The sequence below is a fragment of the Oncorhynchus gorbuscha genome, linkage group LG01, assembly GCF_021184085.1.
Source record: "Oncorhynchus gorbuscha isolate QuinsamMale2020 ecotype Even-year linkage group LG01, OgorEven_v1.0, whole genome shotgun sequence".
NCBI classification, from domain to species: domain Eukaryota; kingdom Metazoa; phylum Chordata; class Actinopteri; order Salmoniformes; family Salmonidae; genus Oncorhynchus; species Oncorhynchus gorbuscha.
Genome location: NC_060173.1, coordinates 60,044,099 through 60,069,307, shown reverse-complemented (window position 1 = coordinate 60,069,307; position 25,209 = coordinate 60,044,099). Strand labels below are relative to the sequence as shown.

The following is a 25,209-nucleotide window of genomic DNA, read 5'->3' as shown; positions in this document are numbered from 1 at the left end:
AATGAAACATTTGCGAGCAGGCGTTCACATACTTTTGACCAAGTAGTGCATTATTTGAATTATAGGAGTAGGCTATCCACGAACAATGTATTTGTTGAAAAAAGACAGGAAAGTTGTGTCTCAAACCTATTTCTGAGTTGCTATCGGACAAATCAGATGGAAATTAATATCACATTTTGCCTTTATGCTCAGTTGGGGGTAATTGTATAAAAAATTATATTACAAAGTTTAAACGGTTGCATTTTGTTTAAGAATATTGTTATATACTCTGTTTTTATAGTTTATTCTCCGTTTGTTAGCAGCTCTACACTAAATCAGTTTCTCTGGGTGTGCGCCAGCTCATGCTTTTTAGTCAAACAACCAATAATACTGTGTGCATCTTGTTCTTGTTCTTTATTCAATAAAATGTCGTCATAATAGCCAGATTAAATTTGAGAGGAATAGTCAAAGCGATATACTAGAAAATGTACTGTATAGGTGTGTTTTTGTTTTGAGGAATCCCGTTTTCTTTGAGATGATTGAGTCAGGAATGGACACCAAGAGGTAATGCTAATGTCTGATTATTTCTTTTTTTATATTGATATTTTTACAGAGAATGTGCATTCATAACTTCCTCAGTGGGCAAGCATAAATATAATTATATAACATCAGATACAGTTCTTTCTTTTTATTCTGCTATTAGATCGCAACAAGCACAATGCTTACAATTCACAGAACATTTTTATACAGACAATAATATATATTTTTTATTCCAAACAGGGTGATTTGTTTTCAATGATTTAAATATTTACCCTGGTTCAATATTACAGTAATTTACATAAACATCTTTCATTTTTATCATTATACCATGTCCAGTTTCCCTACTTTTATTACATTCATAATTTTACTGCTTAGATTTGGTCATTTTCCTAGCGTTTTACATATTTTGTTGAATTCATACCAAACTATTAAAGTGAGGTGAAACTTTGCATTGAGACTTTTGTTTGAAAGCATAACACATGTGAGTAGCAAACCACAACCTTGCCTTAGCCCTACATTAACCCTGCATTTTAGCCCTATTCCTTGTGCACAAAATTTGCATTTTGTCGACAATAGGCCATTTAAAAATAATTTCAGATTGAAGTGACATACTCTCCCCTCTGTATTTATTTGGACAGTGAAGTTTACATGTTTCATTTGTCTCTATAATCCAGCATTTTGGATTTGAGATCAATTGTTTCATTTGATGCAACAGTACAGAACGTAACATTTTATTTGAGGTTTTTTTTCATGCACTTTATGTATCAAGTCCCAACATTTGAAGGTGTCAAGTATTTGGACACGTTTACTTGTGGTCTATTATAGTAGTCAGAAGCTTAGTAATTGTTCCCATAGTCCTAGCACGCAATGCCTACACTGTACATCAAACTTGTGACTCTTCAAAGTTGTTGGATACATGTGCAGTTTCTTTTGGTTGTGTTTTGGATTATGCTGTGCCCAAAAGGAACTGCATGGTGAATAATGTAGGTTGTGTTTAAAACAGGTAGCCCAGCGCGGATCTTTTTTCCACTAATTGGTCTTTTGACCAAATCAAAATCAGATCTTCTCTCATCAGATCTTTTTCAGACCTGATCAGATTCGTCAAACGCAGCCGAATTGTTCCTTTTGGAATCACTTTTATTGTAAATAAGAATAGAATATGTTTATGAACACAACAATAATGTGGATGCTACTATTATGGATAATCGTGAATGACTACTGAATAATGATAAGTGAGAAAGTTAGAGGCACAAAGACCATACCCCCAAAACATGCTATCTTCTCACCATTACCAATAACGGGAGTTTTTTGGTGGCGGGGTATGATATTTATGCCTCTGTAACGTTCTCCCTCATCATTATTCAGTATTCATTCATGATTATCCGCAATCATGGTAGCTTCTACATTCCTTTAGAAGTGTTCAGAAAAATATTTTATTCTTAATTAAAATAAAACTGACTCCAAAATGACACAATATATTCTTCACCATTCAGTTCCTATTGGGCACAACGTAACCCGAAGCACAACCAAAACAAACTGCAAATGCATCCAACAAGTTTGTGGAGTCACATGCTAGGAAAATGGGACCAAATACTAAATGTTTGACTCCTTTTAATACACTATAAGTGAATTTGTCCACATACTTATGACACCTTCAAATGGGCCGACTAGATACATATAGTACTTTCATTTCTAAACGGTAAAACAAATATGTATGAATATACCCTCAAATAAACGGTGACATTCTGTGCTGTTGCCTCATAAAACATTTGATCTCAAATCCAAAATGCTCAAGTATAGAGACAAATTAAAACTTTTAGCTTCACTGTCCAAATAAATATGGAGGGGAGTGTGTACAACATTTGAGATGAATGCAGTCTCCACCAATGGAGGAAAGAGACATCACCAGATCAAATAAACCAAACAGGTCCAGTGAGAGGTTTCAAGGTCGCCACTTAGCCAGCCACATAAAGCACAAGAGAACAATGGTTATGTCACACATCAAAATGGCACAGAGTGGGACCAGCAGCAGTAGCAGTGTTGTTGTGCATCATGCGAGCACGTTGAGGGCATCTGTGAGCATCTTCAGCTCGTCCTTGACAGACTCCAGGCCTCCTCGGATCTTCAGGGGATTGTCCAGGACCTCTATGCTGTAGGTGTAGGGGTCAAACCGCACAGAGAACGGCCTCTTAATTCCAGCCACATACGATCTGTCAGGAAAAACACAAGGCAAATATACAATGTAAATAGAAAACATTGAGTGGCTGCTGCCAATGTCATTGACACTGACCCAACTGATTTTAATAATGGTCAAAATGCCTAGCCTGCCTGCCTTATATAATGCCTTACCTGCATTATTCATCTCCTGTATATACTGCCTGCCTGCCTGCCTGCCTGTATCACTAGCCTTTAACTATGCCACTTTGTTTACTTTGTCCACACTCATCTCTGCTGTACTGCCATCTACTGCCTGCTCTGCCATCACTCATTCTGCCTTATGTACATGTTCTTATCCTGCACTGCTGTAGTTTTGGAATTGTTAGTTAGATTACTTGTTGGTTATCACTGCATTGTCCTAGAAGCCAAGCATTTCGCCTGCATTAACATCTGCTAACCATGCAAATAAAATTTGATTTGATTTGATTTGATGCCTGCCAATGCCTGCCTGCCTGCCTGCCTGCCTGCCTGCCTGCCTGCCTGCCTGCCTGCCTGCCTGCCTGCCTGCCTGCCTGCCTGCCTGCCTGCCTGCCTGCCTGCCTGCCTGCCTGCCTGCCTGCCTGCCTGCCTGCCTGCCTGCCTGCCTGCCTGCCTGCCTGCCTGCCTGCCTGCCTGCCTGCCTGCCTGCCTGCCTGCCTGCCTGCCTGCCTGCCTGCCTGCCTGCCTGCCTGCCTGCCTGCCTGCCTGCCTGCCTGCCTGCCTGCCTGCCTGCCTGCCTGCCTGCCTGCCTGCCTGCCTGCCTGCCTGCCTGCCTGCCTGCCTGCCTGCCTGCCTGCCTGCCTGCCTGCCTGCCTGCCTGCCTGCCTGCCTGCCTGCCTGCCTGCCTGCCTGCCTGCCTGCCTGCCTAAAGTTCAATGACAAATTCTCATCATTCTTATTGTATCAGACAATATGGGTATAAAGGGTTCACCTTTTCTTCAGTAGAGGCCAACTACAAGAAACATGCATTCAATATGCATTGAATCACAGAAAACTGATTTGCATTGCACTGCAACTACATATTAACCATCTACAGTCTAAGCTTCTAGAAAGCGATATCGACTAACCAAACATATAGAATTGTTTTAAGTTGGTAATAACATGGACCATTTAGCTGATTTGAAATTTTAGGACACCTGTAGGTATACATTTAAAAAAAAATAATAATATTACCTTTTGCCTTACTGCTATTAGACCATAGAAACCCACTGAATAACACACACATACATGGCAAATAAGAGAAGCAAAAAAGATACACTACTGTTCAAAAGTTTGGGGTCACTTACAAAAGTCTTTGTGTTTGAAAGAAAAGCAAAAAATGTTGTCCATTAAAATAACATAAAATTGATCTAAATACTGTGTAGACATTGTTAATGTTGTAAATGACTATTGTAGCTGGAAAAGGCAGATTTTTAATGGAATATCTACATAGGCGTACAGAGGCCCATTATCCGCAACCATCACACCCGTGTTCCAATGACACGTTGTGTTAGCTAATCCAAGTTTAGAATTTTAAAAGGCTAATTGATCATTAGAAAACCTTTTTGCAATTATGTTAGCACAGCTGAAAACTGTTCTGCTGATTAAAGACTAATTGAGTATCTGGAGCATCAGCATTTGTAGGTTCAATTACAGGCACAAAATGGAACAAAGCAGTTTCTTCTGAAACTCAGTCTATTCTTGTTCTGAGAAGTGAAGGCTATTCCATGCGAGAAATTGCCAAGAAACTGAAGATTTAGTACAACACTGTGTACTACTCCCTTCACAGAACAGCACAAACTGGCTCTAACCAGAATAGAAAGAGGAGTGGGAAGCCCTGGTGCACAACTGAGCAAGAGAACAAGTACATTAGAGTGTCTAGTTTGAGAAACAGACACCTCACAAGTCCTCAACTGGCAGCTTCATGAAATAGTACCCGCAAAACACCAGTCTCAACGTCAACAGTGAAGAGACGACTCCGGGATGCTGGCCTTCTAGAAGCTAGCAGGTAGATCAGGTTTACAACAAAAACTGATGTAAGTTGGTAAAATAATAAAACTAGTGTGAGCCTGTCCGCTCATTCTGTGTCAATGGCCGTGTCTGAAATCTGTCTTGCCTCTCTTACTAAAACTGCATGCCTCCTGGTGGGACTGGTCATTGTAATGGCTGGAATGGAATTAATAGAAGGTATCAAACAAATCAAACATATGGAAACTACATGTTTGACTCCATTCCATTCATTTATTTCCAGCCATACTGTTGAATCCACTGGTGTAAAACATACTAATTTGTATGTACTGTTGAATAAAAATGTATTCAGCAAACAACAAATATCAACATTCCACTCATCCATACTGAGAAGGCATCATCTAATGCTCAATCGCGCTTGTTAATTTTTCATTCAGCTTTGAAAGGATGATTCCTCAATAGTGTGCAGTGAATTCTACTTCATGTAAAGCCAAAATGAGTATGACTTCCTGGCATACTACGTTTTCTAAATGTATATTTTTGCATACCAAAAAAGCCTACTATTTAGCCTACAAGTATGAGTATTCTGACACGGCCTATGTGTGTCTGGTCCGTTACCTGAGTTTCTCTTTGGCATCTGTGAAGCTCTCAGAGACAAAGTATACAGACTGGTAGTTCTGGTCTTGGTAGGGCTGAATGGCTGCAGCCTCTGGGTCAAACTCCCTCCTCTCTGGCTCATCTGACAGAGCATGCTGGGCAAGACAGGGGGAGAGTGAGAGATAGAGAGGGAGAGAGGGGGGGGGGGTGGTTAATGTCTGGACGTCTGGATATTACTGTAATTCAACATTTAATTGAAAATTAGGTTAGGGGAGGTTTACTCTGTTCCATTATGTTGTCTATATTATGGTGGCTTATATCTAAATGAACCTCTTAAGGATATTTTTGTTGTTGCCTAAAATGACATACCCAAATCTAACTGCCTGTATGTAGCTCAGGACCTGAAGCAAGGATATGCATATTATTGATACCATTTGAAAGGAAACACTTTGAAGTTTGTGGAAATGTGAAATTAATGTATGAGAATATAACACATTAGATCTGGTAAAAGATGTGCAGTTTTTTTCATCATCTTTGAAATGCATGAGAAAGGCCATCATGTATTATTCTAGCCCAGCTGCAATTTAGATTTAGGCCACTAGATGGCAGCAATGTATGTGCAAAGTTTTAGACTGATCCAATGAACCATTGCATTTCTGTTCCAAATGTTGTATCAAGTCTGCCCAAATGTGCCTAATTAATTTATTGATACATTTTCAAGTTCATAACTGTGCACTCTCCTCAAACAATAGCATGGTATTATTTCACTGTAATAGCTACTGCAAATTGGACAGTGCAGTTAGATTAACAAGAATGTAAGCTTTCTGCCCATATCAGATATGTCTATGTCCTGGGAAATGTTCTTGTTCCTTACAACGTCATTCTAATCACATTAGCGCACATTAGCTCAACTGTCCCGTGTGGGGGGGGGGGGGTGTCACCGATCCCGTAGAGGTTTTAAGATATGGTATGATTTTAGATTGGAGAGAGGAAGAGAATACTCCATGTCTAAAACCATGTACTCACCACTAGCTCTCCATATGAGGAGAGGAGTCCTGCCCCGTAGGCTTTCACAATGCCACCCTGTTTACACAGACCAAACTCCACCGTGAACCAGTAGAGCTGAGACACACACACACACACACACACACACACACACACACACACACACACACACACACACACACACACACACACACACACACACACACACACACACACACACACACACACACACACACACACACACACACACACATGCTTTCTAAATTAGTCATGTTTCCACAGCTTTACACTTCATATGTTTAGCATGTGTGGTAGGAAGCAAATAAGGGATCAGGAAGCAAATACGGGATCAGGAATAATCCAAGCCATGTTGCAACAACAAAACTTACCGTTGACAGTTTCTCAATATCTTCTTCTGAAGCCCCCAGTGAAGCAAGACCGATGTTCTACAAGACACGTGATCTCTGTTAGTTAAGCATGACAGAGTATCATCTTTGGTTCATGGTATACAATGCAGACAAAAGGGTGATGGGTAGACAGCTCAAGTCAAGGTGCAGGCCAGAGGCCCAACTCTCATTTTAGAGCTGCTCCTTTAATAAATGTTATTGGGTTAAAAAATGTCCATCGTCACAATCAATACATCAGAATCAATAAAACCAATAAAGCCGCAGAATTTGTCACCTGAGAAAACTGGGCGAACACCCGGTCAGCCAGAATGGGGACGTGGCCCAGGAGTTCGTGCACACAGTCCCTATCGCAACATCACAAAAATAATGAGATGATTAAGTGCTCACAGTCACACAGGAGATGGAGACAGAAAGTGAGAATAAGATGCCCAGTACATATTTCGTACAATTATCGTACAGAAAGTGCATGATGCTGTCTCGATCTAAGAAGGTGCAGATAAGGAAGAGAGAGGTATGGAAAGAGAGAAATTAAGAGAAATAAATGATACAGGACAGAGAGCTGTTTGGACTGCAGACCTGAGTTTAAATACTATTTGAAATCTTTCAAAATACCCTGCAAGAGATGCATAATAAGTCATGTCAAACTTTGTAGAATTGTTTTCTAACAATCCCCTTTAAATGTCTCAAGTCCTCAAATTGCACGCAGAGCAGACACTACTAAAACGGTAGTATCGATGAACATTGATTCTGTATGCTGAGTACTACATACCACTAGCAGGATTTTATCCACAGACTGTTATACTAGCTGTCTAGTCTGTGTTTTATAAATGTGCAATAAGCATAAACACAATTATATAAGGAATTTGCAACACATTCTCATTCTGAGAAATAAGGTAGGCCACTCGATTTCAACATGAACAAAGTGGACAGGCTATCATGCTGTTCAAACAGTAGGAGACAGACAGAAGGGTGTGTTCATATCAATTCAACTGTTGTGCCTCGTTAGCTAGCAAATAGATCCAAGTAGGATAAACTTTAAATATAAAGATTAGCTGACTGCTCACTAGCACGTGGGCTTGTGCTTGAGAGATTGTTGATGAGACCGGGGTTAATTTTCTATAATGCCTACAAGAAGTTAGTCATTATTAGTGAATTTGCATTATAAATGTTTTTTTGGTGTTTTTTTAACAAAATGGTATTGTCATAGACAAACTTGAAAGTCAGATTAGTTTTCTGCCCTACCTATCTCTAACCCTACATAAGGGACGCATGTGGCAGCTCCCTAACGATTGATAAGGATTTTCATAGGGCAAATGGACGGTCCCTTACTAGACGTCCATGGGTGCTATTAAAAAAGGCAGACGACCTCAGGTCGCGCCCCCAAGTAAGTCGCTCTGGATAAGAGCGTCTGCTAAATGACTTAAATGTAAATGTAAATGTAAGGCCTGGTCTCAGGGAAGTAAAAATATAAAGTTTCCAGGGCACTCGGTTTCTGAGATACTGTATCTCAGGGACCGTCCATTTGCCTTATGAAAATCCTTAGTCAGACAGTCAGACCCAGAGCTCTGAAACTTTATAAACCTGTTCTAGAGCTTAAGTCGGTAGTGCATGGTGAGTTATGTGGCTCTAGAAGGTTCTCAGGCCGAGAAACAGCCTAGTCCATTTGCAATATCTTCAATTAATTTTTAGCGTAGCGAAAATGACAACCTTTAGAAAAGTCTTTCTGTCCGATAGCGCTTTCAGGGACCCCTTAGCAACGGCTGAAAAAATGCATTTTCAGCACTAATGAAGGTCGCTGCTCGGGCTCCGAAAGACCTATCGAGCCAAAACTCGGGATTCGGGGTAGCCGCAGCTAGGCCTACACAAACAGTCAGAACTGGAACCGCAGCTAGAACGTAACTATGTGTTTTACGGTCTTTTAGGCGCTGTGAATTTTGGGCCGGCTCTGAAATATGTGATAGTTGGCTTCTAAACGAGTTGGAAAAAGTGGGTTTGTGTCAGTATGTATGAGTTTGGTGTCAGTATGATATCTTATTGTCTGATGGATGGCTGACTTGATGGCTGAATTATTGTCCATTTCCAATAAGTTTAAACAGTGATGAACCATCACCAAATGGACAGGCTGAAATCAACACTGAAAGGGTTGGAAAATGGCATCACCATAGTCTCTGGGATATGCCGAGTTCAACGAGGTGCCCCACTTGACCGTAGCTCGCTTGGTCTGACCGCAACGACTGTGCAAAAAGTAGGCCCAGAATGAAGCCTGACAATTAGTGATTTCAACATGCTTGTGACATATTGTGGCCTCTTCGTCACACAGAGACACACCGATTTCGATGGGGTCTTCCAGGGGAGGTTGGGTTTGATAAGCCACAGAGTTATTCTCTCTGCGCTCACAGGTTCATGTAGTTTGACACATCGGAGTTTCTCCATAAGGATAACATGGGTTTACAGATTATACTCTAACTTTTTGCTACATTAAATACATGCTTAATCATTTGGACAAGTATGCTGCCTCTATTGTATTGTGTTTTGGAGAAAACGGGGGTCATGTTAGCAGTAACTGCATAAGGTTACTATGAAACCAAGGGAAATAAAAACATTTTTTTTCAATTCCACGCTATGAGCAGTTACTGCATTTTTGCTTAGTAGGGCAGTACTGCAAAAAATCAGGCTCAACTATTTTGATGAAATAATGACATTATTATTGAGTCTTATGGTTGTTGAAGGCTTATATTTGGATACACAGTTTATTAAGTAAAGCACCCCATTCACTTAAGTGGTTTGCTCTTACAGCGAGTCACGTGGCCGTGGCTTGCTATATAAAGCAGGAAGACAAGCATCAAGGTATTCAGAGACTGTTTGATTGAACGTTAGAAAGGGCAAAATGAGTGACCTAAGCAACATTTAGTTGGGTATGATCATCGGTGCCAGGCACACTCAGGCACACTCACATCTCAGTATCTCAGCCCACTTGGGCTTTTCACGCACGACAGTGTCTAGGGATTACTGACAATGGTGCGACAAACAGAAAACATCCAGTCAGTGGCAGTCCTTTGGGCAAAAACAGCTCGTTGATGAGAGGTCAAAGGAGAATTGCAAGGGGGTATGCTCTAAAACGTTTTGTATGCGTTCAAGTCCCCTACGCGACTCAAATTAGAAAAACTATCTCCTGCTGGTCCTTGAGTCAAATAATGCATTTGTGATGTTTGTAGATCAAATTTAATAATGTATGTACAACGTTGTACAGTTAAATATACACGTCTGTGCAATATATGTAATAAACAGGATTATTAACCGTGTGTCTACAGGGCTGAAGAAAGATGCATCATTAAATGTATTATTCATTATCAAGGTGCTGCACTTCCCTTTGCAACACAATAACACAAATGTAATTGTACATTAAAAAATGAATAATTTAATCTGGGATTCAAACCCTTGCTGCAAACTGTGAATATGATCAGCAGCTTGGCTCACTACATTGTGAGCTATTTAACCAGTCATTTAAACACACGCGATTTCATAATTTTGATTAGCAGAACTTCTGTTAGGAACGCTTTCATGAAAAACTGCTCGATCACATCCAACTACAGTACGTCAATGTTTTTAACTGGCTGATGTCGAATTTGTTACATTATAGTTAGTTGCATGTCATTTGCGGCATACATGATCTTGAGCAAAGTCATTATAGCCTATCATTTCACTTCCCCTGTGAGAACCATGAGCACAGGTTGATTTGGCTTTGCTGTACCACAGTCGAAGCCTGACAGCAAACTACCTACCAAAGGTATCCAAAACAATGTAGAAAAATGTAGATCAGCCATCTTTTAACCGGGGTATGGAGAACTAGGATGTTGTGCAATGTTAAGATAGAAATATAGCATGTAGAATTAGGAATCACATCAGCTCTATTCATGACATCTCTATCTGCAACTTTCTACACTGAATAAGGTCATGGTGAAACAGTAGTACTCACGGTTCAGGGGAGTGCATGGGAGAAGAGGCGTGGCGTATATACTGGGTACACTGGAACACACGGAAGGCCAGACTGGCTAAAAAGTCTCTGGCGGAGAGGAGACCTGCCACGGGACGCAGCTGGAACCCTGTTCGCTCTGTGTGTGAGAGTGAGTGAGTGAGTGAGTGAGTGAATCTTAGCTTTCAGGAATGGGGTCAAAAACTAGAGCCAAATTTGTAGGAATATTTTGTATTCAAGATGCGCTAAAAGCACTAGAAACCACTGTTACTGTTCCGTTTGTCCCAGCCGCTAATAGCAAAGGTTACTAACGTAACCATGGTTCTGTGAACTAAGCGGCGCATTCAGCTGACTGAGGAAAACATTTTTCACAGCACATTCATTCAAATTATTTCTGGAGTTGCCAATGAAATTGCAGAGAGACGCATGTGTCTTGTGAGAAGCTCAATGACAATGGCTGCAATAGGCGGCATGTATGAGTACCTCTGAGGAAGCGTGACACGTCCTCCAACTGGGGGATGTTTTCAGGGCTGTATCCACAATGTCTCTCCAGCAGACGGAAGGCGTCCAGGTGCTCACTGCAGGCATGGGTGGTGTACAGGTCCCTGAGGGTGGAGTACACCTCTCTCCTATCCAACACACACACACACACACGTGGGAGAACACAAAGACATGCATGCACGTACGCACACACACATGGATACACACACACACCAGAAGGTGAACACACATGATGGAAACAAATATAATTTTGTAGATAAAATTGCAGATGAAAATGTAGAAATCTTAAAACACAACTGTGTGTCGTCATGGGAAAAGGATTGATTTCTCTGCATTTTCAAGACAGAAATTAATTATAGAAGTCCAAATATATACATTAAAAAATAGAAGACTTCTGTATAACCCATTTCCAGAATGGTGAGCTGAATGTGTGGCCTCTCTTTGATTGAGTTATGGCAGCATATTGTCCTCTAGGTCAACTATAAATCTCTCCAAAACAAAACTGTTTACTCTCTTATAATCGGGTTATCCATGAGCAAGTCTACGTTCCAAATGGCACCCCTTTCCCTATATAGTGCACTGATTTTGAACTGGGCCCATAGGACTCTGGTCAAAAGTAGTGCATGATATGGGAATAGGTTGTCATTTGGGATGCAGAACAAGTCGTGTACCAGATGGTTGACAGTCACTTCGGAGAAGTTCGGTCGAGGGACCTGAAGGTTTTTTTGACAAGGTTTTTATATTGTTCAAACACAATGTTTCCGTTTGGTGGAGTGAGTCAAACAATGAACTGACATTTTAGACTGACATGATATCTGGGCAATTGACTTTAATCTGTGACATTTGCACATAAACGATCAAAAGCTTTTACTCTAGATGGCTTGATAGCACCCTCCATCCGTGGCAAATCAGGAAAATAACCATTAAATAACCTTTACCACTGAGTCAAAATCACAAATAGTATGAAATAAACACGTCTTTGTGCAAATGGACATGTAAACAGAGGACTGAAGCATAACAGAAAGCATACAATAAACAACCCTTGCACGATAAGTATTGAGATGTGAAGAGTCATTGTAGTTGCTCAGGCCCTGAAGCCAGGATAGGCATATAATTGGTACCATTGGAAAGAAAACGCTTTAAAGTTTATAGAAATGTTAAAATAATGTAGGAGACTATAACACCATAGATATGGTAGGAGAAAATCCAAAGAAAAACCAACCAGAATGTTTTTTTGAGAGCCCATGCTCTTACAATGGAAAGTATAGGGGCATACTGAATTCTAGCTCTCAGGATGCAATTCCTATGGCTTACATATACATAGGGTGTCAGCAGTCTATGTTCAAGGTTTCAGGCTTGTAACTTCCAAAACAAAAAAGAAATATCAGTTTTAGTACGGGGACACAGTCTTGTTTGTGTTTGGGCGCACGATGAACATACTTCTTTCCGTAAGAAATATTATAGCTTGATTACATTTGAGAGTATCTGAGGAGTAAATAGAAACGTATTTGACTTGATTAAACAAAGTTTAGCGGTAGATTTTCAGATTCCTTTCTCTGCATGTTGAACGACTGGATTATTCAAATCAATGGCGCCAACTAAACTGACTTTTTGGGATATAAAGAAGGATTTTATCTAACAAAACGACACTACATGTTATAGCTGAGACCCTTTGGATGACAAATCAGAGGTAGATTTTCAAAAAGTAAGTGAATATTTAATCGCTATTTGTGAATTATGAAACCGGTCCTCAAACAACCTCATGGCATGCTTTCGCTGTAATGGCTACTGTAAATCGGACAGTGCAGTTAGATTAACAAGCATTTAAGCTTTCAACCAATATAAGACACTTGTATGTACCTAAATGTTTAATATCCACACGCCTATCACTGATTAAGGTTTGAAAACTTATCACTGATTTTACCAGAGACTATCATGCTAGTGCCACTCACCATGTACCGATCTCCTCCTCTGTGTATTCTACTCTAGGGATAGGCTCCCCTCTGACAAAGAGAAGAATGAAATTAGTAGATATACACCATTGTAACTTCCTATTCCTGGATAAACCTTGAATCCACTTTTTTGATGATTTTTACATGACATTTTAAGTAGTTATTCATCTCCATTTACTGTGAAAGTTTCATGATTCTTTGTATTTCTACATGGCAGACCTAGAAAAACTATAGTTTTAACTATTCTTTGTGGAAAACTATTTTTCAAGAAAAATAAATAGTTACTTTTGAGGTGACCACAACTATTTGAATAGAGATCCCCCAAAAATACTACTTTTTAAAACAATGAATAAAAATCTCATAAAGTAACTACTTAAAAAAAAAATCTGTACTGTATCTGGAACTGCATGTTAAGATAGAAATATAATGAATAGAGCACACCCAATCTAATAAACCATTCCAATCAATAGGACAGTCATAATTGATATACACAATACATTATCTGAACATTTTGTAAATGTCCATTCTCCTGAATATCCATTTCCATAAAGTCTAACCATTTATATATATACAGTACCAGTCAAAAGTTTGGACACACCTACTCATTCAAGGGTTTTTAGTGAATACATCAAAACTATGAAATAAAACATGGAATCATGTAGTAACAAAAAAGTATTAAACAAATCAAAAAATATTTTAATTCAAAAGGCACTCGCACATCTGAGCTATCTTTTTTGCTAATGCATGGTAACAGTTGATTACAATTAGAAAAAAGAAGAAACCCGCACACTGCTCTTGATAGTATCACTACTCTTTAATAAGCTTTTACGTATCGGCCTCACGGCCTTCTTCAGAGCTTTTTTTGCACTCTTGGCATTCTCTCAACCAGCTTCATGAGGTAGTCACCTGGAATGCATTTCAATCAAATCAAATTGTATTTGTCACATACACATAGTTAGCAGATGTTAGTGCGAGTGTAGCGAAATGCTTGTGCTTCTAGTTCCGACAATGCAGTAATAACCAACAAGTAATCTAGCTAACAATTCCAAAACTACTACCTTATAGACACAAGTGTAAGGGGATAAAGAATATGTACATAAAGATATATGAATGAGTGATGGTACAGAGCGGCATAGGCAAGATACAGTAGATGGTATTGAGTGCAGTATATACATATGAGATAAGTATGTAAACAAAGTGGCATAGTTAAAGTGGCTAGTGATACATATATTACATGAGGATGCAGTAGATGATATATACAGTATATACATATACATATGAGATGAATAATGTAGGGAACATTGTATTAGGTAGCATTGTTTAAAGTGGCAAGTGATATTTTACATCATTTCCCATCAATTCCCATTATTAAAGTGGCTGGAGTTGAGTCAGTGTGTTGGCAGCAGCCACTCACTGTTAGTGGTGGCTGTTTAACAGTCTGATGGCCTTGAGATAGAAGCTGTTTTTCAGTCTCTCGGTCCCAGCTTTGATGCACCTGTACTGACCTCGCCTTCTGGATGATAGCGGGGTGAACAGGCAGTGGCTCGGGTGGTTGCTATCCTTGATGATCTTTATGGCCTTCCTGTGACATCGGGTGGTGTAGGTGTCCTGGAGGGCAGGTAGTTTGCCCCCGGTGATGCGTTGTGCAGACCTCACTACCCTCTGGAGAGCCTTACGGTTGTGGGCGGAGCAGTTGCCGTACTAGGCGGTGATACAGCCCGACAGGATGCTCTTGATTGTGCATCTGTAGAAGTTTGTGAGTGCTTTTGGTGATAAGCCGAAATTCTTCAGCCTCCTGAGGTTGAAGAGGCGCTGCTGCGCCTTCTTCACGATGCTGTCTGTGTGGGTGGACCAATTCAGTTTGTCTGTGATGTGTACGCCGAGGAACTTAAAACTTACTACCCTCTCCACTACTGTTCCATCGATGTGGATAGGGGGGTGTTCCCTCTGCTGTTTCCTGAAGTCCACAATCATCTCCTTAGTTTTGTTGACGTTGAGTGTGAGGTTATTTTCCTGACACCACACTCAGAGGGCCCTCACCTCCTCCCTGTAGGCCGTCTCATCGTTGTTGGTAATCAAGCCTACCACTGTTGTGTCGTCCGCAAACTTGATGATTGAGTTGGAGGCGTGCGTGGCCACGCAGTCGTGGGTGAACAGTGAGTACAGGAGAGGGCTCAGAAAGCACCCTTGTGGGGCCCCAGTGTTGAGGATCAGCGGGGTGGAGATGTTGTTGCCTACCCTCACCACCTGGGGGCGGCCCGTTAGGAAGTCCAGTACCCAGTTGCACAGGGCGGGATCGAGACCCAGGGTCTCGAGCTTGATGACGAGCTTGGAGGGCACTATGGTGTTAAATGCCGAGCTGTAGTCGATGAACAGCATTCTCACATAGGTATTCCTCTTGTATGTAAATGTCCAGATGGGTTAGGGCAGTGTTCAGTGTGGTTGAGATTGCATCGTCTGTGGACCTATTTGGGCGGTAAGCAAATTGGAGTGGGTCTAGGGTGGAGGTGATATGGTCCTTGACTAGTCTCTCAAAGCACTTCATGATGACTGAAGTGAGTGCTACGGGGTGGTAGTCGTTTAGCTCAGTTACCTTAGCTTTCTTGGGAACAGGAACAATGGTGGCCCTCTTGAAGCATGTGGGAACAACAGGGATAGGGATTGATTGAATATGTCCGTAAACACACCAGCCAGCTGGTCTGTGCATGCTCTGAGGGTGCGGCTGGGGATGCCGTCTGGGCCTGCAGCCTTGCGAGGGTTGACACGTTTAAATATTTTCCTCACGTCGGCTGCAGTGAAGGAGAGTCCGCATGTTTTAGTTGCGGGCAGTGTCAGTGGCACTGTATTGTCCTCAAAGCGGGCAAAAAAGTTATTTAGTCTGCCTGGGAGCAAGACATCCTGGTCCGTGACGGTGCTGGTTCTCTTTTTGTAATCTGTGATTGACTGTAGACCCTGCCACATACCTCTTGTGTCGGAGCCGTTGAATTGAGATTCTACTTTGTCTCCACTGACGCTTAGCTTGTTTGATTGCCTTGCGGAGGGAATAATTACACTGTTTGTATTCGGTCACGTTTCCAGTCACCTTGCCCTGATTAAAAGCAGTGGTTTGCGCTTTCAGTTTCACGCGAATGCTGCCATCAATCCACGGTTTCTGGTTTGGGAATGTTTTAATCGTTGTTATGGGAACGACATCTTCAACGCACGTTCTAATGAACTCGCACACCGAATCAGCGTATTCGTCAATGTTGTCGTCTGACGCAATACGGAACATATCCCAGTCCACGTGATGGAAGCAGTCTTGGAGTGTGGAATCAGATTGGTCGGACCAGCGTTGAACAGACCTCAGCGCGGGAGCTTCTTGTTTTAGTTTTTGTCTGTAGGCAGGGATCAACAAAATGGAGTCGTGGTCAGCTTTTCAGAAAGGAGGGCGGGGCAGGGCCTTATATGCGTCGCGGAAGTTGGAATAGCAATGATCCAAGGTTTTTCCCGCCCTGGTTGCGCAATCGATATGCTGATAAAATTTAGGGGGTCTTGTTTTCAGATTAGCCTTGTTAAAATCCCCAGCTACAATGAATGCAGCCTCTGGATATATGGATTCCAGTTTGCAAAGAGTCAAATAAAGTTCGTTCAGAGCCATCGATGTGTCTTGTTAAAAGTTCGTTTGTGGATTTTCTTTCCTTCGTAATGTGTTGTAGCCAATCAGTTGTGTTGTGATAAGGTAGGGATGGTATAAAGAAGATAGATTGTTAAAAGACCAAGTCCATATTATGGCAAGAACAGCACAAATAAGCAAAGAGAAAATGACAGTCCATCATTACTTTAAGACATGGACAGTCAATGCCTATGTGCCAACATTTCTTCAAGTGCAGTTGCAAAAACCATCAAACGTTATGATGAAACTGGCTCTCATGAGGACCACCACAGGAAAGGAAAACCCAGAATTACCTCTGCTGCAGAGGATAAGTTCAGTAGAGTTACCAGCCTCAGAAATTGCAGCCCAAATAAATGCTTCACAGAGTTCAAGTAATAGACACATCAACTGTTCAGAGGAGACTGTGTGAATCAGGCCTTCATGGTCAAAATGTTGCAAAGAAACCACTACTAAAGTGCACCAATAATAAGAAGAGGTTTGCTTGGGCCAAGAAACCTGAGCAATGGACATTAGACCGGTGGAAATATGTCCTTTGGTCTGATTTTTGGTTCCACCAACCGCTGTGTCTTTGTGAGAAGCAGATCTCTGCATGTGTGGTTCCCAACATAAAGCATGGAGGAGGTGTTTTGATGGTGTGGGCGTGCTTTGCTGGTGACAGTCAGTGATCTTTTATACATTCAAGGCATACTTAACGTGCATGGCTACCACAGAATTCTGCAGTGATACGCCATCCCATCTGGTTTGCACTTAGTGGGATTATCATTTGATTTTCAACAGGACAATGACCCAACACACCTCCATGCTGTGTAAGGGCTATTGACCAAGAAGGAGAGTGCTGCATAAGATGACCTGGCCTCCACAATCACCCGACCTCAACCCAATTGAGATGGTTTGGGATCAGTTGGACCAGAGTGAAGGAAAAGCAGCCAACAAGTGCTCAGCATACACAAGGAGTCGCTAGAGTGCGATGACACAAATTAAACACCCCCGGCCAAACTCTCGTAACCGAGACGACGCTGGGACAATTGTGATCTGCCCTATGAGATTCCCTGTCACGGCCGGTTGTGACACGGCCTTAGATCAAACCCGGGTCTGTAGTGATGCCTCAAGCACTGCATTGCAGTGTATTAGACCGCTGCGCCACTCGGTAAGGGTAGGCCCTAACCAATTATATTTTGTACAGATAAGTATAAGGAAGTTGTGACGCTCAACTACTATGCCACTGAAAAGGTAAAAAGCTGCAAAACATTTTATGATACCTGGAGATACTGCAGAGTAATTCAAAGCCATTTGTAAACAGCAAGTTGGAGGCTTAGCAAAAACAACTTGAACTTTCTCCATCTGAGGGTAAATGTTCTTGTTTCAAACACACACTAGACAGTCTTTAAAGGGATTGTTAACTCAGACTACAAATTAACATGATTTTCAACCTACCTTGGCTGTAATTGATTCAAGAAGGCAGTATTTTCAAAAAATGGATTTACCTTTATTTTTCTAGGCAGATCAATTAAGGACAAATTCTTATTTTCAATGACAGCCTAGGAACAGTGGGTTAACTGCCCTGTTCAGGGGCAGAACGACAGATTTTTACCTTGTCAGCTCGGGCATTTGATCTTGCAACCTTTCAGTTACTAGTCCAACCCTCTAACCACTAGGCTACCTGACGCCCTAGTATTGGGATTTTTAGTTTCCTTTTGACACTTAATAGGCATATTTTGTTACTGTTAGCGTTCTCAGTAACACTTAACAAACGGTTCTGGCGCCTGTGTAATTAAACTGTAATAACCTTGAGAAACATTTTATTAACATGTTACCTAACACTTTGGTAATTGCATAGCAATGAGCAATACAGTACTCTACAGGAATAGTAACTGCTCCTTATTCCACATGTTATAACTCCATTATTATGCAATTATAAAGCAATTTCCACAATCTTATGGAGGGGTTAGAACCTAAATTATTTTCCAATCGTTTAGTTCTGAACAGAACCCCTCAAAAAAATGGTTTGGTTCCACTGTTACTATACACAAAATACCCCATAATGACAAAGCAAAAACAGGTTTAAAAAAATGTTTGCTAATTTATTTAAAATAAAAAAACTGAAATAACTTGGTCCTTCTGTAGCTCAGTTGGTAGAGCATGGCGCTTGTAACGCCAGGGTAGTGGGTTCGATCCCCGGGACCACCCATACGTAGAATGTATGCACACATGACTGTAAGTCGCTTTGGATAAAAGCGTCTGCTAAATGGCATATATTATTATTATTATTATTATTATTATAACTTATTTACATACGTTTTCAGATCCTTTGCTATGAGACTCGGAATTGAGCTCAGCTGCATCTTGTTTTCATTGACCATCGTTGAGGTGTTTCTACAACATGATTGGAGGTCACCTGAGGTAAATTCAATTGATTGGACATGATTTGGAAAGGCACACACCTGTCTATATAAGGTCCCACAGTTGACAGTGCATGTCAGAGCAAAAACCAAGCCATGAGACAGAAGGAATTGTCCTTAGAGCTCCGAGACAGGATTGTGTCAAGGCACAGATCTGGGAAGGGTACCAAAATGACTGCAGCATTGAAGGTCCCCAAAAACATAGTGGCCTCCATCATTCTCAAACGGAATAAGTTTGGAACCACCAAGACTCTTCCTAGAGCTGACCGCCCGGCCAAACTGAGCAATCAGGGGAGATGGGTCTTTGACAGGGAGGTGACCAAGAACCCGATGGTCACTCTGGCAGAGCTCCTGAGTTCCTCTGTGGAGATTAGAGAACCTTCCAGAAGGATAACCATCTCTGTAGCTCTCCACCAATCAGGCCTTTATGGTAGAGTAGCCAGACGGAAGCCACTCCTCAGTAAAAGGCACATGACAGCCCGCTTGGAGTTTTCCAAAAGGCACCTAAAGACTCTCAGACCATGAGAAAGGGTTTGGGTCAGGGTTAGGCTTCTCTGTTCTGATTAAACCAATATTGAACTCTTTGTCCTGAATGCCAAGAGGAGGAAACCTGGCACCATCCCTACGGCGAAGCAAGTTGGTGGCAGCATCATACTGTGGGGGTGTTTTTCAGCGGCAGGGACTGGGAAACTAGTCAGGATCGAGGGAAAGATGAACGGAGCAAAGTACAGAGAGATCCTTGATGAAAACTTGCTCCAGAGAGGCTGAGGACCTCAGTCTGTGGCAAAGCTTCACCTTCCAACAGGACCACGACACTAAGCACACAGCCAAGACAATGCATGAGTGGCTTCGAGACAAGTCTCTGAATGTCCTTGAGTGGCCCAGCCAGAGCCCAGACTTGAACCCGATCAAACATCCCTGGAGAGACCTGAAAATAGCCATGTAGCAACGCTTCCCATCCAACCTGACAGAGCTTGAGAGGATCTGCAGAGAAGAAGAATTGGAGAAACTCCCCAAATACAGGTGTGTCAAGCTTGTAGAATCATACATGAGGCTATAATTGCTGCCAAAGGTGCTTCAACAAAGTACTGGCTAACGGGTCTGAATACTTATGTATATGTGATATTTCTATCTTTAATAAATTAGCAAAAATGTTTACAAACCTGTTTTTCCTTTGTCATTGTGGGGTATTATGTGTAGATTGAAGGAAACAAAACAACTAATCAATTTTAGAATAAGGATGTAACCTAACAAAATATGGAATAAGTCAAGGGGTCTGAATACTTTCCGAATGCACTGCATATTCAAGTACCTTAAAATATGATTTGTTTTTCTGAGAGCTATTCCAAATACTATTTGTTTTTCTGAGACCTGTATTATCAAAGAAAATAGTTGCCTTTTTGTTCAAATTATATAAACTATATTCGACTACCTCCAGTTTGTACTGTATTTTCAAATAAACTACAAAATATAACTACAGTATTTTCTTCCCAGGTCTGCTACATAGCAGTATATTGAAATATCTATATATCTTAATTTGTGAAATTAGAAATGTGATTTCTTAGGGCTTATTTTAAAATGAATAAATGTTGTAATGAGTCACGGTATAATTATTTCTGGCTTACTGTTTATATCTGAAGGCAATGTCTCCAATCATCTTCCTCCTCTGCCGATAGACGCTATCTGTGAATCCCTGTACAAAACCGTCACACAAAACATGAGTAGTGACCCAATATCTATAGTTTCACATTTGATCTAGTGTCATTATACTGTTATTAGAAATATGGCATCATTATAGCAATGTAATAGATTATTATCTGATGTAGGCTCAACGACAGTCAAAACTTGTGAGTTGCGCCCAAAACGTTGTTTCCCATTTAATATTAATCATGTAATAACAGTGTAATAACAATGATATTCTCACTCTCACTCTCTCTACATAACTAGCTAGAGTGATTGTTTCCATTCATTCACTCACTGGGTGTTCTTGGTCTAAATCTGGATCAAATTTTGTGATAAGATGGTGACATCTGTCCAGCTCAGAGATTTTCTTTGGGAACCAGTGAACTGAAAAAAGACCATAAAGATTTTTTTTGATTTTTTTTTTACAAACATGCTCCCATTTCCATGTATACCTTTAGTTCTTGTCACTGCAAAACACGTAATGCACACAAATGTTTGGACAAAGCCTGCCATCTATCGTAGATGAATAGCCTTGGTCAACTCAATAGCAGCTACAGTATGACTAAATACAATGCAAAGGTGGCTATATCTAAGGAGGTGACCAGACAATCAAGTCTTGAGATTCAACAGGATTATTCAAGTACACTTTTTGAGATCTTGTGAGTGTGAAGATGGTTCAGCTAGGTTACATTTGGGTCATACATTGGCTATACAATATTAGATGGTCTTACACCTGATAGCTGTTTCTGTTTAAGGCTCGAGTTCCACAACATTAAGTGTTCACACCTGTGCTCGTGAGCCTAGTACGGTTTAAATAAAGTGCATTATGCAGAAATGATTGAAGGTTCTCACATTTGACTTCTTTGGTGGTTTTGACGTCCTCTGCTATCCTCTTGATGGAGCTGATGAGGGTGCTGACATCAGACAGGTGCACCTCGCAGCGAACAAAGTACTCCAGCCCCTCCAGGCTGTCCCGGGGCTTCCTGCACGGCCGTGTTTCCAGGTGGTGGATCTTAGCTTCAAACGTCTATCAGGCACAACATATATATCTCTTAGGCTCTTCTCAATTGCTCAAACATCTATTGTTTCCTCGTCTACCCCCCTTCATCTGCACAGTGGTGGAAAAAGTACCCAACTGTCATACTTGAGTAAAAGTAAAGATTTCTTAATAGAAAATGACTCAAGTAAAATTCACCCAGTAAAATACTACTTAAATAAAAGTCTTTAACTACTTGGTTTTAAATATACTTAAGTATTAAAAATAAATGTAATTGCTAAAATACACTTAAGTATCAACAGAAAAAGTATAAATAATTTGAAATTCCTTATGTTAAGCAAACCAGACGGCATCATTTTCATATTTTTTTTTACTGATAGCCAGAGGTACACTCCCACACTCAGACATTTATATTTAAAAAAAAAACGTGTTTAGTGAGTCCGCCAGATCAGAGGAAGTAGGGATGACCAGGGATGTTGTCTTGGTAAGTGTGTGAATTGGACCATTTTCCTGTCCTAAGCATTCAAAATATAAGAAGCACTTTTGGGTGTCAGGCAAAAATGTATGAAGTAAAAAGTATTTTCTTTTCTTTAGGAATGTAGTGAAGTAAAAGTTGTAAAAAATGTAAATAGTAAAGTACAGATACCCCCCAAAAAACGACCTAACTCATACTTTAAAGTATTTTAAGTAAGGTTTACACCACCACTGCATCTGCACTAGAAAATAGGAAATGTCTGTCAAGCACAACATACTTCTCTTAGGCTCTTTCTCATTTGCTAAAAATGTTTCCTCGTCTCCACCCCTTCATCGGCACTACCTAGAAAAGACTTGAGAACATTATTTTATGGTGGAATCTCATCATTAGACTGGTTCTCATCTGGCTTGTTCTTGCAGTGAAGGAAAGGAAGTGAGGAGATATTACACTTTATGTACATCATAGAAGACTGAAATATAACCAAACCGTTTGACATAGAAACACTGGATTTTCATAGTTAAAGTTTTTAATTATGAAAAAGATTAAGGTTGGCTTGATTAGATTAGCCCACACATTTTAAGATGTGGACAATTCAGGGATATTTTATTTTCCCTTGATAAGAAATTACTATACTTTAAAACAAGTTGTTGTTGATAGCATAAGCTACACCACGAAAACAATATCGCCATAGAATCATTCCCATTTAGGAAATATATTTAGGAATAATCATTGACACCTTTGTTCAAGGCTCCAACAATCTGCTCTGCATTTTTTGACATAACATTCGAATTTACCTAGTTGCCTCTCCTGGACCATAATGACATAATAGACACAGTGATGCTGCCTTGTCGCCTAGAAAAATTAACACGAAGAGCTGAGAGCAAGCACTAATAGGTTTAGGCTACAACATTTTCTCACACCTTACAACTCAGAATTAATTGCCTTCTTGAATATCTCCTATTTTCCCGTATATTCATACAAAATATCAATTGTGCAAAATATGTATCCCACTCTCCATTTGAACAAAAACAAGTGTTGGTTTGTGATAATTGGTAGAGTATTAGGTTAAATTCGATGTTGTTTATTTTCAAAGTTAAACGTTTCACTTTAAATCCTTTTTTGAATTACCCAAATCCTATTTAGGCTCTTTAATACAGAAAAAGGCCTAGCTCGTTTGTACTTACCTCGAACACCTTGAGAGAGCGTGACAGTGCTGGTGTCTTGGAACTTCTCAGCGTGAAGAAGAGATTGAGCAGAGCTTTTCCATCCTCTTCCTCAAACACGATCTGTTCAGTCGCTTCAGCCGCCTCTGCCGCGGCTGCCGCTGCTTCTCGTTCCTTCCGCGCATCCTCGATCAAACTTTGTCGTCTCCCAATGAATCTTGGAGACTGCGACAAAAAAGAGCAACATATTGGATTTAAAACAGCTTTACTGTTATGTCTGTGAACATATTTAAACTCGAACATATTTATCTCGACCACCGGCAGCGCACAAGACACAGCCCATAGAGCCTTGCTTACCTCGGTGGAACCAGTTTACAATCTCCAAACACGCATAAGAACACCAATGCAGTCTAAGTAAACCTGACGCATAGCTTAGTCTTTGTGATTTAAAAGCCAAGCTGCTAAACCACAATAAGTTATTTTCCTATAAAAAGTTACCATTTACCCAACCGCTCCTGCATAATTAGTGCCCTCTCCAAGGAGCCAGGCTCTCTGCGCGCATTGAGGCAACATAAAAAATGTCTTAAAAAGATTAGCAAGTGACACTTATAACAATAGTTTTGACCATTTCTACTCAAAAGTTGAGTATGATAGGTCTAAATGGAATGGTAATAAGAACGTAACTCCTTACCGTAACAGAATCAGACCTCTCGAGCTCGGACGCTGCCCTGCGCATACTCTTCGTTGAGGAAGAAGAGCTGCTTGAAATCGGCATGGTCAGATTCTGGAGTGTGTAAAACAGTGTCTTTGTATGCGTGTGTAATGTGTGTCTGTGTATCTGAGCGTCTTTTATTGATGCTCCCTGCACTGCGTTGACTTTGCTTGGTGCGCCTGGTGTCTTTTTCCCCCACGCGGAAGAACTTGTCTGTCTTATTTATTGGGGAGGGGGGAGGATTTGTTTGTCCTTCCTGACGTCAAGCATCCCGTTCTCTTTATCAAACAACACAGCATCCGACACATGTTCCCATATTTGCCTTGATTATTATGTAACAGAGCAAGTGGCATTTTAAAAGCCATTTTCGTGTGGTTTCGTTTTGGTATCCTAATGTAGCAAGAACATTTATATTGATCTCCAATCATAGCTGCGGGAAGTAGGGGTGCTGCAGGTTCTGCAGCACCTCCTGATAAATTGAAATAATGTGTGCAAAATTATATGACTACTCCTGTCTGAACACTGATGAACATGGGCAGCACATGCACCAAATATAGAACAGTGTCTTGCTCTGCTGCCATAGAAATCTAATCCATAGCACCCAGCTGGCACATAATGTTCTGAGAACCATATGTTTCTTCGAGCTTGGTGAGAGCATGTTTGTCCAATGGTTATTTTGCATATAACCTTCCCATAAAGTCTCCTACATGTTTCTTCATGGTTCTATTTAAAGTAATATTCTCAAATTATTCAGAGACCATAAAGAAACAACCGTCTTCTGTGGAATTTATAATACTTTAGCATAATATTTTCTGCAGGTTCAATTTAAAGTCCTGTTTTCAGAACATTAAGAAAACTTTCCATAAACCCCCCCTAAAATCCTTAGTAATGTTCAAAGAAGGTTCTAATAATATTATTAGTGTTTTGGCCGCATCCACTAATTGGCCACACCTGAATGAATCAGCTCCTCTGTAGAGATGGGTGAACCTTCCAGAATGACAACCACCTCTGCAGCCCTCCACCAATCAGGC

At 40.7% G+C, this 25,209-nt stretch overlaps 1 protein-coding gene across 2 annotated transcripts; it reads right to left on the bottom strand.

Moving 5' to 3' along the window:
• Positions 1-544: 544 nt before the first annotated feature.
• Positions 545-24,391, bottom strand: th (tyrosine hydroxylase). Of its 2 annotated transcripts, XM_046357804.1 has the most exons (13): positions 24,158-24,391; positions 23,488-23,691; positions 21,684-21,858; positions 21,127-21,215; positions 20,774-20,841; positions 13,098-13,148; positions 11,128-11,273; positions 10,648-10,783; positions 6,946-7,015; positions 6,654-6,710; positions 6,286-6,381; positions 5,281-5,414; positions 545-2,729 (listed from the first exon to the last, which is right to left on the bottom strand). In XM_046357804.1, the coding sequence occupies exons 1-13, from the start codon at positions 24,239-24,241 to the stop codon at positions 2,570-2,572; spliced, it is 1,470 nt and encodes a 489-aa protein (XP_046213760.1). In that variant the 5' UTR covers positions 24,242-24,391; the 3' UTR covers positions 545-2,569. The 2 variants fall into 2 exon arrangements, with proteins under 2 accessions (XP_046213760.1, XP_046213768.1); XM_046357812.1 differs by lacking the exon at positions 13,098-13,148.
• Between the last annotated feature and the right edge of the window lie 818 nt (positions 24,392-25,209).

What these genes read in the sequence shown, in the direction of transcription:
- th (XM_046357804.1), bottom strand. Translation starts at nt 24,241, where the DNA reads ATGCCGATTTCAAGCAGCTCTTCTTCCTCAACGAAGAGTATGCGCAGG. An exon ending in AGAGGTCTGATTCTGTTACG is followed by an intron (nt 23,692 to 24,157) that starts GTAAGGAGTTAC and finishes TTTTTGTCGCAG; the next exon opens with TCTCCAAGATTCATTGGGAG. An exon ending in ATTTAGACCAAGAACACCCA is followed by an intron (nt 20,842 to 21,126) that starts GTGAGTGAATGA and finishes GGTTTTGTACAG; the next exon opens with GGATTCACAGATAGCGTCTA.